This window comes from Bos mutus, chromosome 26 (genome assembly GCF_027580195.1).
Source record: "Bos mutus isolate GX-2022 chromosome 26, NWIPB_WYAK_1.1, whole genome shotgun sequence".
Classification (NCBI taxonomy): Eukaryota; Metazoa; Chordata; class Mammalia; order Artiodactyla; family Bovidae; genus Bos; species Bos mutus.
This window is the reverse complement of record NC_091642.1, coordinates 6,704,837-6,719,914: the sequence shown is the minus strand read 5'-3', so window position 1 is coordinate 6,719,914 and position 15,078 is coordinate 6,704,837. Positions and strand designations below refer to the sequence as shown.

General features: G+C 48.8%; 1 protein-coding gene across 1 annotated transcript in view; it reads right to left on the bottom strand.

The window, feature by feature from the left end:
* The window catches only part of DHX32 (DEAH-box helicase 32 (putative)), a 53,694-nt gene that overhangs the window by 4,284 nt on the left and 34,332 nt on the right, over nucleotides 1-15,078 (bottom strand). The window contains exons 4-9 of the mRNA XM_070363565.1: nucleotides 14,444-14,816; nucleotides 9,175-9,420; nucleotides 7,824-7,923; nucleotides 7,574-7,732; nucleotides 830-1,021; nucleotides 35-184 (exon numbers count right to left, since the gene is read on the bottom strand). Coding sequence (XP_070219666.1) covers nucleotides 35-184; nucleotides 830-1,021; nucleotides 7,574-7,732; nucleotides 7,824-7,923; nucleotides 9,175-9,420; nucleotides 14,444-14,816 — 1,220 coding nt within the window. The remainder of the gene's footprint in view (nucleotides 1-34; nucleotides 185-829; nucleotides 1,022-7,573; nucleotides 7,733-7,823; nucleotides 7,924-9,174; nucleotides 9,421-14,443; nucleotides 14,817-15,078) is intronic.

Here is a 15,078-nt window from a genome sequence, read left to right as displayed (position 1 = left end):
AGGTGATTTCTGAGAACGCCGAGCCTTCACTTACGCTCGCTGGCAGCGTTCAGAGTCGTGTCCTGGTAGGCCTTGTAGATATTGATAAGGGTGAAGTGATCTCCGTCAGGATGTAAGAACGTCTTCCAGCAAGACAGGGCGGCCTCCTCAGCTCCACGGGGCAGGTGCGAAAAGCAATTAGGAGCTTTAAGACACAAAAAGTCAGAAGGTTGGCGATAATGAGCCACTCCCTTCAGCACAGCAGGTGGAGGGGGGCTCACTGCTGCGTGCAGCCCTGCCCGTCTTCTGGGAATAACGTGTTTTCCTTGTTTACTTAGAAATCAGAGACGCTCAGGGTGAGCTGTCTTCACGCGCATGTTTCTGTTAGCTTTACTCGGCCGCTTGGCACAGCGGACACCCTGCCTGTATTACAGCGGGAGCCAGGGGACCTGGGGGCTCAGAGGCCCAGGGACAGGACCGGAACCCAGGTTCTGATGCAGCAGAGCCTCTGATTTGTTCTGCCAGTAAAGGAATCTATTCAAACCTGTAAACCAAGGTGAATGAGGTGGGAGGAGACAGGAAACACACACAAGATCGGCAGGGGTAAGGATACTTCCAGTGACAGTGTTTCTTAACCGGTACCCGTCACTTCAGCAAAAGCAAGCTTGGTCACCTGTCTGATTTCAGAAAGTCACTGGAGTTTTACTTAGGTATTTTTCATATTAAGGTAATTCTTACACTTTTCTACCTTTTCAATCTATTTGAATTGAAAATATTTCATTCCCATGTCAATGGATCTCATTTAAATCTATACTTGCTGCAGGACAAAAGAACCATCCTGAAGGAATACCTGTCACCATGGCAGCGATGGTTAGCATTTCATCGACACAGTCAAATTCACAGGATGCTAAGATGGACTTGGAGAGTTGTGGATCAAGAGGGAACTCTGACATGATGATTCCGAATTCAGATAGGTTTCCATCATTGTCCAGTGCTGCCAGGTAATCTAAGTCTTCCAAAGCCTGCATCAGGCTCTCTGGTGCTGGGGAAGACAAAATCAACAATTAGAAAGTCTCGTACCACCAAGATGGGGTAACAGGTACTGGATTTTCCCTCCCACACACAACCACCAAATGATAAGCAAAATATGTGAAACAACAGTCTGAGAGACAGAGACCACCAGGCAGTGAATGACAGTGATTCCTGAGAGGGGTCATCACGCAGGAAGCTTTACTGCCCTCAGTTTCCAGGCGTGATGGTAGGAGGGGAACTGGGGGAGCTGCCAGGTTCCCTGCATCATGGAGATGGTGCTGAGGGTCCCTGGAGACTCGAGTGGCCAGAGCTCGAAGGTCAGACTTCCTGAGAGAGCTCTGCAGGAGGACTCAGATGGACGAGGGCCCCTCGCTCAGTCAGCAGGGCCCATAGGAGAAACCACTCCAGGCCAGGAGGGACAGGATCCGTGCCTGGTGCACCCATGCAGTCTACCACAGGCCCGTTCCCACCAGCCAGGCTGCAAAGCCTCACGGTTCATGGGGCTCTGGGGAGGAAATAATAACTACGCTCCCCCACCACCCCCTACCCCATAAGCGCAGTTCCAGTGCCACCTACATAATCCTGAAATCAACCCCTGAAAGGATCATCCTGCAGCCCAGGGCAAGCTTGAGAATACTTCTATGAATATGAAATGTCCAATATCCCAACGCAGTGAGACGGACTACGTCTGGCATCCAATAAAAACCACGAGGTAGGAAAATAGAATCCCACAATAAAGAGAAAAACACACCAATCAAAGCTGACCCGGAACTCACACAGATGACAGCAACAGCAGACAAGGAAGAGGAAAGAGCTATTTGCCATTTGTGCATTTAGAGACCCCGAGGCAAGGGTGAGGCCTTGAGAAGTCACAGCCCCCAGGAAGTAAACAGATGGGCTCCTTAGAAAAAGTATTTAGTCCGAGGTGCCATCAGCAAGCCCTGAAATCAGAAGTAACACCTGACCTGCCCGAGAAGGTGCAAGAGGCAGCAGCAGAAATAAGCAGCTCGGATTAAACGGCAGGAGGGCTGGAGTGCAAACTTAATTACTGAGAGCTGCTTAGAAACCAGTTTCTGTAAGTCAGCAAAGCTTCTTCATCGTAAGTTACAGGATCTCTGGCAACTGTCCCTGTGAGGATCGGGCTGGACAGCCAGCCTCTGTCCCCAGAGGGCACTGCTCCTCATTTTTATACCCTGGAGTTGAGTCGGCTGCACCCAGGATGACTGGTGGAAATAACATCATGACTCTGATCCCGGTCCTAACAGGGGAAGAAGAGAAGTTCTTGGGGGTTTTCTTATGCTAGAGAGAACATGCAGGTGATACAGGCGAAGGAGCACTCATAAAAATAGCCGCGTAAGGGTTGCTAATGTTTTATTACGCTAGAGAGAACATGCAGGTGATACAGGCGAAGGAGCACTCATAAAAATAGCCGCATAAGGCTTGCTAATGTTTTATTATGCTAGAGAGAACATGCAGGTGATACAGTTAAAATAGCATCCTAATGTTTTCTTATGCCAGCAGGTGATACCCAAGGAGCACTCATAAAAATAGCCCATAAAATGTTACATCCTGTTTTGAGCCAGCTAAAAGTAGGTAAAAGCAGGGTTTAGATGAGGATTCTTTACGGCAGTGCTGTTTAAGTGTAATCCGTGGTAGATCATGCTAACAAATGGAATGTCGATGTTTTAGTGCCAGGCCTCTTCTTTACAACACTGCAAAATCACGCTGCTTTATTCCAAAGGCAATTTCAATATGAACAAAACATTTTTTATTAAGCTCTACTGCCCACGGCCGCTGTACTCCCTGCGGGATAGCTCGCTGCAAGGTCACACGCCTGCCCCACTGCCATCACTCAAAGTCACCTGGAGGGCTACTGACACACTCTTTGCTGCACCCTTTTCCCACGGAAGCCCAAATGCCACGCTCCAACATGGAATCTGCGTTTTCATACCACAGCACCTGCAGAAAGGCTGCTCACAGACAGGCCGTTTGTCTGGAATAAGGGTTGAGCCCACAGCTGGATGGAGGGCTCAGCGCTGATCCAAAGCAGGAGCGCAGGTCCGATGGGTCCAGGGCTCTGCTGTGTCATTTCTAGAACCAACAGCCTCACGTGGCATCTTTCCTATGGCCTTGAAAAGTCTGCCAAGATTTTCGATGTCAAATAGCAGGTCTCCCCTTCCTTGTCACGGGGAACTCCACTCAGGTGCTCAGCAGGAGAGAGAAGAACGCAGAGATGGAGACAGGAAGCCGCGTGCCTGTGCCGTTCAGCCTCTGCCCTCGGGGGTCCCGGAGGCATGGCTTGGGTCACAGGACACCCCACGTCCTTGTCCCGACAGCCCTGGGCTGATGCTAGTGTGAGTGGCATCACTGGCACCACCCGCAGCCACAAGAATTGTGATGTGTGGACACCATGGCATCAGAAATCCTGTCACAAAGCAAGAGCAAATCGGAGCACCACTGCCCTGGGGGGAACAGCTGTGCTCACCCCGTGCAGGCCCTGTGTCCTGTAGGCGTGTGAATTACACACATGCACACATATGCAGACAGACGTGGAGAAAGACAGCTGGACAGGGCGGGAGGGCCTGGCGGGATTTAGGACTGGGGCCCGGGCATCGTGTGCACCCAAGTAGAGCGCCCACGGAGCGGAGAAATTGAAGAATCATGATGGTGGCTGGTTGGGGGTGTAGACTCTCAAAAGTCCTGGGACTCTCAGGCAATGGGAGTAAGAGTTTGACTCTGGAGAGGAGGGGAAGGCCCCTGTCTCACTTAATTTCACAAGGACAGGCTCGTAAGTCCTGGCATGTGCCAGCCTCCTCCTGTTACGCAATGCACGCAGCACCTCTGCATAAATGATCTCATTTGCACCTCTTAACCCCATGACACAGGAGGGCAGACCCTCTGTCCTCACGTTACCGATGGGGAAACGGTAAGCGACCTGCCAAAGCCACAGGGCTCACCAGCCTTTCTCCTCAGCTGTGGAAGCAGCCTCTGGACCAGCCTTTCTGCTGGCAGCTGTTCAAACCTGTGTGCCGTCAGCACAGCTGCCTCCAGTCTTGTGTCTTTCGGTTCCAAAGCCCAGTTCAGCTCCTGCCCATCTTGGCTCCTCCCAGGGAGCCCAGTGCGGCCTCCCAAGGCCTGGGCATCAGTACCTGTTTTTCACACCATCAAAAGTGCCTCGGGAGGGTCTCCTGTAGCTTGGGGCCGATGAGCCTTCTGTGTCAGAGTTTGGGTGGACACCACGTGGGTGGTGACAGCTGAGCATGTACTCCACGCGCATCATCGTTCTCGGGGGCCACAGAGAGGAACAAAGGTAATGGCCTCTGCGAAGAGACTGCTCTGATGATGCCCGTGTTCAAATGAACACGCCGAGGCGCCCAGTGGGCAACACGCTCACTGAATGTCACGCAGCTGGTAACGAGGGCCAGGGTGCTGGGGTGCCTGCAATCTGGGCCACCTCTGGTCCGGTGTGCCGAGGACAGCCCCGTTTCCCTCTCTCCCCCAGCTCGAGGGAGGCTGGTGTTCCCGTTCAGCCTCCACCAGCCGGGCCCAAATTACAGATCCTAATCGCTGGACCCACAAAGAGCTGAACGGGTTCTGAGGGCTGAAGGTGCTTCCTTCTGTGTCTTCTAAGCTCTCCCTCAGATTTTCATTCTGAAAATGACCTCCTCTCACTCCCGAGCGCCTCATGACACTGGCTCGCACAGGTTTCGGCACCTTCATGCCTCTTCTCTGCCCTCCTCCCCGCATCTAGGAACAGCGGTCAGCTCTGTGTGGCCTTGGGCAGATGACGTGTGGCCTCTGTGAATTCAAAAACCGAGGTGGGGCCTCCTGCCAGCGCTGGGGTCAAATCCTGGCTGGGGGCGACTGGCAGCACGCTCCCTGCCGGGGATGGAGGGATCCACACCAGGCTCCCTCCCATGGCCCGTTTCCCTCCGATCTCCTCTTCACACAGACTATTAGGTTTTAGCCCGTTTGTAAACTCCAGAGCGGAATCTCGCATTTCCTGCGATGAAGGACCCACCACTTCTCGGGCACACTCACCAACCAGGCTCCTCGGGTGGAAGAGAAAACTGCAGAGCGTCTTGACTCCCTGACTCACAGGCTGAGAAGTCCCAGCCTCATCCCCACAGGTCAAGGGTCTGGATGTGTCTTCGGGGCACTGACCCGATCCTGCCCTTTCCTCCTTCCTCCGTCTCTGAGACGGCCCTGTCTCGTCCCGAATGCCATGTTTGGTAAGTCTGCATTTGGGTCCACTCTTCACAGATGGTTCCAATGCCAGCTGTCCGGCCGCCAGCAAAACGAGCTCTGAGGCCAGATACCAAGGTGACGTCCGGCGTGGGCCTGGGCTTGGCAAGCTTGTCCCCGCCCATGCTGACGGCGCTCCCCTGCCCTCCCAGAGGGAAGATGCCTAGGACCACCTCGAGTGGTCGGCTGGCCCTGGACTCCCTGACCCGGATCAACAGGGACTTCGTCCTCCACTCACCTTGGAGGTCAGTCCTCAGCACCAGGGAAGAAAACGAGGGATTTTAAGAGAGCTGTGCCAAGGGACCCTGGAGGAGGGCATGGCAACCCACTCCAGTGTTCTTGCCTGGAGAGTCCCTACGGACCGAGGTGCCTGGTGGGCTGTAGTCCATGGGGTTGCAGAGTCGGACATGACTGAGCGACTAAGCACACACGCACACACAGGCCAAGGGAACTGGATGAATAGCCTAGTGACGCCAAATCCACTTCACATGGCTCGCGAGTCCTGTGGAGGGTGGCTGCTCTGCTGCATCTGCATATTTCATTTATGAGCGGCATTAAATGCAGCAGCTGCCACCATCATCTTTTTTTTTCCCCTTTCAAAACGATGAGTCAGAGTTAATCCACAGTTGTATTTCCCCAAAGCACAGCAGAAACAGTTACATGCATACTGCCAGGAGACAAGAATAAATCGTTTCCCTCGCCCTTTTGTTCCCAGCTCTCTGCTCTGGGCCCCACGCACGGAGTGAGCAGTAGCGGGTGACCATGAGAAACACAGCAGTTCCTCTGCACTCTGGCTCTGCTGTGCCATTTGCTTTTTAAAATCCTGGACGTTACAAGGCCTGCTCTTCTCTCACCATGCTGGTCCACCAAGTAACTACTGGAACGAAAACAAGATGCCAGGCAATCAACGTGAAAGAGAAAGTGAAGCCGCTCAGTCGTGTCCGGCTCTCTGTGACCCCATGGACTGTAGTCCACCAGTCTCCTCAGTCCATGGAATTTTCCAGGCAAGAGTACTGGAGTGGGTTGCCATTTCCTCCTCCGGGGGATCTTCCCGACCCAGGGATCAAACCTGGGTCTCCCCGGGACTGCAGGCAGATGCTTTACCGTCTGAGCCACCAGAGAAGCCCAGCATAAGCAGTTTTCAAAAATAAAACCTGTTTCTTTAGGGGGTGGTGTCTGGAGTGATGACTGGCTGGGTGGGGTCTCCGGGGAGAGACTGGAGAAATGGATGTGAGTGACCCACCCCCACCTTCCAGACTCCTTTTCCCTCAGGGACCAGAGCGAGACCCAAGGACAGGGGGGGCTTCACCATTTGCAAGGTAAGGGCTCATGGCTAAAGGAATCCTGGTTTCCCAGCCTTTCTGGACCTGATCACCCACCCCCCAGGGCCCCAGCCAGTCCCCTCCAACCACTGCTGTAGAAGAAAAACGCATTCTGAGTTTGCTTGCCTACATTTGCTTATACACGTTTTACAATCTTCCTGTGACTGCTTCTTTCCTCCGAGCTGCCATTGCAAGCTACGTTTATCACTAATGTATCTATCACTTCAGCTAGTAAGGAAGGGCCCAGGCCTAATGAACCTCTTCTCAGATGGGGAAGCTCTGTGCCAAACCAAGCTGGCTGATACCCTCAGGGTCAAGCCTCAGGCTTGGGACCGCATGGCTGTTATCCCGGTGATGTGCTAATTTTCCCAAGAACCTGAATGCCAAGGCCTTCTTTACATGTGTTCCTTGTAGGCCTCTCTCCCCTGCATGCCTGAGCTTCTGCTGGAGAACGGCGACCCTTTTCCTGCAAGAACAGACGGCTCCCAGGGAGGAGATGGCTATAGAGGAGGAAGGAGGTCTGTCTTGGATGAGACGAGGAGCTCACCCGGTCCCTCTCCTGGGGATCCCACTGCTCCTCTAGGGAGGAGTCTGTTGAAAACCTTAGATTGCAAGGGTGAGCAAAGTAACTGGTCTTCCAAGTCTTTACTGGGAGAGTTTCAATATTAAACCCCCTATGGTTCTAGGGAAGGTCTCAGCGCCACCCCGGCTTCCAATGGCCTGGCCACCTGTCTCCCTGTGTCTCTGTGTCTGACGGCGACAACTTTCCAGTTGTCAGGACGGGTATTTCCTAGAGGGTGGTTTTTTTTTTTTTTTACAAAATTTTAGATGACTTCGGAGAAGGTTTACCTCTAGTGGAGACAATGCTTCAGGACAAAACAAAGCCCCGGGCTGCTTGCTCTGCCAGGGGGCCACCCACTCTTAGGACGGGGGTGGGCAGGAGCTAATAGGCAGGGCTGCAGCCAGGAGCCCTGCCAGCCCACGCCTGCACCTACCGGGTCTGTTCATGAAGTCGCAGTGGCCCAGGCCCGCGATGTCCACTCTCTTCATGAAGAGCACCATGCTCGTGAGGTTGGCTTCCTGCATCTCTGCTGGCTTCAGCGGCCGCATGTCCCTGGAGGCAAATTCTTCGGAGTACAGACAGAAGAGTTTTCCTGGAAGAAACCGGGCAAAGACGGGGCTGACGCATCTGGGGCGCCAGCAGACGGGGACCGCCGTGCGTGGCTCCGGGGCCCGCGGGGCTACCTGAGGGGGAGGCGCTGAGGATCTGCTTGCGGGTCTCGGCCTGGCTCTGGCTGATGGGCTGCGTGACGAGCGAGTCTGCTCTGATCCTGGGGTTGTACACCTTTGAACGGAAGGACAGGGGCTTGAGCGTCGGCTCACTCGAGACCCTGCGGGCTCGCTCGTCTTGAAGTGACTGCTGTTTGCAGCACCTGACTTCATGAACTGCTCTGCTACTGACTCATTCCTTTTGTACGATATTCGCTATTGTTTCACTTGCCTTGAAATGGAAACTGCAAGAGCTTTGATAAATGAATTTAAGGGCTGTCTGCTTTCACTGTGGCTTCTATAAATATGAGGGCTCTGCATCGTCTGCTGAAACATGGATGCCACTTCTCAAAGCGCCACGCTGCCCGATGGGGACAGATACTCACGTGCCCCGTGGACAAAAGGATGATCCTCTGACAGTGCCGCGTTTCCTCAAGCTTCTATTCAAGCGGACTGTGACCCCCACGGTCTCACCTCTATAACGCACGCTGGGCCTTCCCGGTCCGATAGGCTAATATAAAGCTACAGACGGCACTGACAGTGATTCTTCTCAGGGCTAAGTTTAAAGGTAAGTGATAAGCCTGGGTTCTCTGAATGGTGGATTAATTCTGCAAGGTCAAGCCAAACTGATTCCAAGGAAACCCTCCTAATGGCTGGAATGGCTCTGTCATAGTAATCAAGGATACTTAGGAGACCCGTAGTCTCCTACGGGGATAAAAGTGACACAGCACCTCATGACAGTAAATGGAGCAATACTCAGGGCAGGTTCTTTTCAGTTTACAGGCTAGGACTTCTGAAACCCCACTGTCTTTGAGAGCTTGAGCCATCCTATTTCCGTTTTTCCTAATTTTTAAGGACAGTGATTAAAAGCATACATTTTAAAATTTAGGATGGAATTTTACCATGTCAATGATAAAGCCAAAATTTTCTAAAATAAAAGTCAGTGTACTTGAAACTAATCTCCAGTAAATTACCTGGGAAAAGATGCTATTACTTTGATAAAGAGGCCACCAAAAACACCTAAGACATGTATGGAAGCAAAGATTAGCTTGGGAGTCAAGTAATTTGCGTTAGTAGTTGTGTTTCCTTAAAACTTTTTCCGTTAGCACCTCAGTCAATTTAATTTTCCAGACAACCAACCTGCTAACGAAAGGCAGTCACCTGTGCTCAAGACTCTGGTTACCACATGCAACAATGCTTCTCTGCACACATGGCCAGATACAGAGGAGTCCCCAGATCGCAAAGTGATAGGAACCCAAGACAATGGTCAGCAGTCTGATAACTGCCCTACTCAATTTAGGCAAGTTACCTACTCAATAATAATTACCTTTCTTCTCTCCACACCCACATCAATAACAAACTTGACTGTGTTGCTACAGATCAAAGATTCTCCGGAGCTAGCCGTTAACACCACTCGTCTCTGATAAACTGGGCATCTTTTTTCTGTTTCGTCGTTTGGCTTGAACAGTGCACATTTCTCTTTTGGATACAAAGGAACAACTACCAGCTCTCCAAGATCTGGGTTTAAATTAGATCCTTCTTGGCAGACAATTTCATAGGCTTTTTCAATATCCTAAAGTAAAACAAGAACATCATCCATGAGAATAAAGTACATTATAAACAACTTTGTCCATATTACATAGAACATAAGCAAAACAAGGACCTACTGAACAGCACAGGGAACTCTGCTCAATGTTATGTGGCAGCCTGGATGGGAGGGCAGTTCAGGGGAGAATGGATACATGGATTTGTATGGCTAAGTCCCTTTTCTGTCCACCTGAAACCATCACAATTTTGTTAATCGACTATACTCCAATACAAAAGTTTAAAAAATAAAAAAATATTTTTAAAAATTTGGCAAAAGCTGCATAATGTATTTATGGAAAGAAATATTTGTTGTCTATAGGTATCATCAAATACAAAAAGAAGATATAACTGTGTAAGAACATTTCTTTGGGGAAGTTAAATATAATTTATAAATGATTTCATTGCTTTTAGTCCAAAATGGCTTTCCTTTTGTGAAATGTACTGTCTTTGCCTTCACGCATTTCTCTAGCTTAAGGCAGTTTCTCACCTCTGTTAACAATGACAGGGCAACAAAAGTTATTTTCAGATCGGTGAGAATGCACCACTGAGCTCTGATGGTGGCAGAACTAAGAATTGTAAAGCAATCTCTAGGTTTCCAATAGAAGCAAATATACATACACGTCCCATAATCAGGACTTTAATCTGGGTCATTCTGAAAATGATTACCCACTAGCACTTAGCATTTTAAAAACAGAAATGCAATGAAGCAGGCAGGAAATAATCACTGTTATTTATATATTTGCAAGATTCAGGAATTTAGAAATACTCTTTAAAAATGTTTCATTATCAAATACATTGAAAAAGAGTAAATTATGTGCCCTAAAACTATAAACAAGTATATTACTGCAAAATGCTCAAAAAGCAAGACATTTTACACAGTACTTTTCTATTAAATTTTTCTCAAATCACAACCAGATTTCTGCAACCTCATATAAGAAAGATGTCACAATGTAATTCTTACACCTTTTAAATTTGTTTCCAAAGTTTGGTTTTTTTTAAGGGTCTAGCTACCAGATGGAGGAAGTCAGTCAGTTCAGTCGCTCAGTCGTCTCTTTGCAAACCCATGAACCGCAGCACGCCAGGCCTCCCTGTCCATCACCAACTCCGGAGTTTACTCAAACTCGCGTCCATTGAGTCAGTGATGCCATCCAACCATCTCATTCTCTCTCATCTCCTTCTCCTCCTGCCTTCAATCTTTCTCAGCATCAGGGTCTTTTCAAATGAGTCAGTTCTTTGCATCAGGTGACCAAAGTATTGGAGTTTTAGCTTCAACAGGAAGCCCCATTTCATTTTATTAGGTTAGATTTCACTAAAAGTCTAAGTAAAACAATGCCTTCTGTGACTTTTATAAAGATTTGAGGCTCCTGTCCAGCGCTCCAGCTCATCTTTCCTTCCCTCCACACCACCTGTCGGATGGGACTTAACTAACTCAAGGCCTTCGCAGGCGGACAGATCTGCCTGGAAAGTAGCAAGACCTGGGCTGACCTATTACCCCAGAGACCCCAAGGAAGCAGGGCAGAGGCTGTGGCCCACGCTGCAGTCACCTGGGCACCTCCTCCTGTTCACACTTCCCTTTCCTATGGAGCTGGTCTACTTGGGGCAGGTTTTTTTTTTTTTAACCAAGCAAAGAGCAGGACTACTGACTGTAAAGAATGAAAGCTTGCCAGCTAGAATAATCAGAATAAAGCTATTTATTCCAATTTTTTTTTTTATCATTCTAATCATGTCACATATTCAGTGAGGCAAGCTTAGAGATTTGCAGAGAGTAGAGTTAGTCCTTGATCTGCATCTCCTGCACGTGGCTGCTGCCCAGGCCTCACAGGGACCTGGTACGTTCCTTCTGGTGGGGAGGTGGCAACCTTGGCACACACAGCTACCCGAGCTGGAAGAGGAGGCTCCATTCCAGCAGCCCGCTCACAAGTGTCCAATCAAAATAAACCTTCAAACTGCACTGCCATAGTTCTCTTTCTCTGAGAATCGAGGCCTGTCATTTTTCATTTGCTTCCAGCTGCTAAAACTTCAGTTATAACAGGATTCTAATGTTGAATTTTGTTCCAAGTGGGGAGGAAAAAGAATTTTTAAAAATCTTCAAAGAGAAATCAAAAGCAGAGCAAAATAGAAACATTACTGTATCTACTTTAGATTCCTCAAGCTCAGATGACAAAAAGCTTGGAGGTCATATCTTCAGAATTTTTAAAAAGTGTCTAAGATACTCATCTGGTGCGTCAAACTGTCTACTCATTTCCTTCTTGTTCAAGGTGTTCAGAGCATTTGCGTCCGCAGGGCTTTCCCATCACACCTGCAACAACGGTGGGAGACGCAGCCCCCTGCGCTGAAGGAAGACATCCAGCCCCAGAGGCAAGGGCCGTGACCAGGTGGGATATTTTCCAGGAAAACCTTCCACCCAAGAGCACCTTCCTGTGACAGCTTCAAGTTGCATGACCACCTGGCTAGACAGTCTCATTTGTCTTTATTTTTGTTTTCCAGTTAATCTACTTCACTTTTTCTTCAAGTTAAAAGACGGTAAAGTGGTTAGGAGCAACACCCTGTAAACACGCAGGCCTCCGTGTCTCGACTGAGCCCAAGACACAGGGAGAGCCTGGCTCGTGGGTGTTAACTCACATGTGAGGGGCTAGGCCCCCGGTTAGGGAAGACGGGAGGCCCCTGACGTTCACCAAAGCAAAACGACTGAGGGAATCTCTGCACTTTAAAATGGATTTCTTAAGAGAAAAAAAAAAAAAGTACACACTTCTGTTAGACTGCTTGGCTTTGTTTTCATACGACATTTGGTTTGCTGTGGCAGATTCTAAAGCTGTGTATCGAAATCAAGAAAGATTCAAACAGCAAGGGGAAAGATGGTCACTAGCTGTTAACATGGATTTCAGGGCAAGACAAAATTTTCCAAAAGACAAATTCTGAGACCACAGCAGAGTATCTTATGCCAGTTAATCCTGACATGAGGAGTAAAAAAGAAAAAAGAAAAGTCCATCAGGATACTGAGCTGTGTTCAGCTTGTCAGGGAATAGATGCAGAAAAGAAACCCAGGTAACAGCTGTGGGATTTGGGGCTGGGCTGCGAGGAAGATCGCTGGCTCCCAGTGAAGGCATGCTCTAGCTGCAGGACAGCTGTCCTTCTGCCCACCAGCCGCCTGCTGGACGAGGAGGAGACCCCCCCGAGACCCCCGTGCTCCACTCGGCCACAGCAGCAGCCGCTGCCAGGACGAGTGAGTCCTCACGCTCAGAGGCTCAGATTGCAAACTCTGCCCCGAGCCTTCCCTGCACTGCCACGTGCGTGACTTTAAGACTGCAGGACGGACGGTTTCTTAAGGAGACGTCTTTCCAGTCTGACTTCCAGGAAGATTCTATACCCTTCTAAGCCCTGTGGATTTTACAGCTTCTACTACTATCCTACATAGAAATGCATCTTCTGAAGTCTGACAATTAAAAAGTCATTATGACATTACTTATAGCTTCTATTAAAGAATCAAATACTACTCCCAACTTTCTTATGAGCTTTATTTTTTAAAAATCCATCTGAGAATTTTTGGTTACTCTGAAGATGATTACTCACCCTATCAGTCTTAATTATACTGCCCCTGTCCCCAGCATTGAGACATATGCCTTCTCTTCACCTGGCAGCTCTAACTTTCTAATATCTTAGACTCTTTAATTCCGCCCTACCTCCCTTCCTGAGGCTTTACCCAGTTACACTGAAAACCTCTGTTCTCAGAAATCCTTTCCCTGTCTCCTTAATCATTTTATTTCTTCCCGTAGGACTTTCTTGAATATCTTGAATCATGCAGGATTAGGGAACGATAATAGAATATATCACTGCAGCAGGCAGATTTACTACTCAAGAAACTGTATAAGTTATACATGAAAAACATAAATATGCTGTACTTTATCACATACTGGAGATTCTGAATTACTTTCTTTACAGAAACAGATAAAATTTACATTGTGAGAAAACTATCTAAAGGTCTCAAAGTTAAAGGCTCAGTCATCCTTCATGCTGACTGTGAAGCAGAACACACACTCCTGAAGGCGTTTCAGAAAGCGTGTGCACGCTGGAAGGCGCTGATGGAGAGACGAGGTGCTTGTCTTTGTTCAGCGGGTGGCTCAGCCAGTAGCAAGCAGCTTCCTTTTGGTTTTTGTTTAATCACTGGAATCGTCATGGTCTAAAAGGCAGGGCTTTTACTCGGAGTGAAATGACGGGCAGGGAGGAAAAGGCCAGGCAGTAAGTCTCTAAGAAGAAAGTCTAACTGTTAAGATTCTGGAGGTTTTTAGATTTGGCCCTCAGAGCAGTGGGAGAGAGAGAAGCAGGGTCAGGGTAACTGCGTTTAGACAAATGCAACCCCAAGCGGACCCTGACTGTCTGAAGGCAGTAACACGGTCAGGTGTACATGTCCCAGCTGTGCTTCTGGAAAGACAGTTTCAAGTGAAGCGTTTTCTCATTCATCTTTTTAAGAACAGTGTAGGGAGACAGCCCTCTGGGTGTGCCGTAAACTCTAGTGCTCTGCCTAATTCTCCACTGACTGTTGTAGGAACACCTTTTTTGCTTCCCGATTCTCTGCCAATCGCTTAGGCTATGTTCTGCATCTCCAGCACCCGTTCTTGCCATGAGGGGGGCAGCCGTACCAGTGTGTCCCCTCTGCTGAGAGAGTTCACGGCGAGCCTCTGGGGCAGCCCAGGATCCCACTGCCTGGGGGGCAGGAACACTCTGGAGATCACCCCACAAGCTCCTCGGACTCCCCCCTCCCCCTCCTCATTCTGTTTCAGAACAATTCCTGCTTTTAGAGGCAGTTCCCTGTTCACCCTTCAAGCACAGGCTTTATTTACTCTATCGAACCTTTTTCCCAAGTATAGAGAAATGAGGTGTGACGGAACCAAATATTTAAACAGCTAATTAGCAAACTGAAACCTGTATGTTATTCAAAGCTTCCCAGCAAGGTTCAAAGGCTCCCGGTAGTAACCTTATCACTCTGGAAGGTTGGAGCATCACTCACTTACTTGTTCACAGGCCAGAAAGACAACAATGTCGCCCTTCTCACCCGAGCGGTGAATTTCAAAGATAAGGCGTAAAACAGACTCAAAAGACTCCTTCTGAGCCCCACTAAGGTACACAGCCTCCACGGGGTGCTTGTTTTTCACTTGGATGAGAGGCACGTTTCCATAGTAAGAACTGAGTTTGTTGATCAGGTGAGGTGAGGAGTTAATTATGAGTTTCAGTTCTGGTCTTGCTAGTAACACATCTTTAAGAAGACCAAGTAACACGTCAGTTGCGATGCTTCTTTCATGAATATCATCTAAGATGATGACCCCATAGCTGCCCAAAAAAGGATTGGACATCATTTCTCTTTGCAACATATCATCAGTACAATACCTACAAAGAGGAAACATTAACGTTAGAATGCTTTCATGAAAAAGATCATACAAGAAACTCCTGACATAAGCCACAAAAATGCCTGTCTAGCATCCTTTTGTCTAAATTGGGGGCTTAAAATCTTGATCGGGGCCAATATTCCTTTAAGCTGATAAAATCTACAGACCTTCAAAACCGAAAAATACATATAAACAAAAATTTTAAGCGCAGTTTGCATATGTTCGCCGACCCTCTAAAGACCATCGCTAAACCTTAGGTTAGA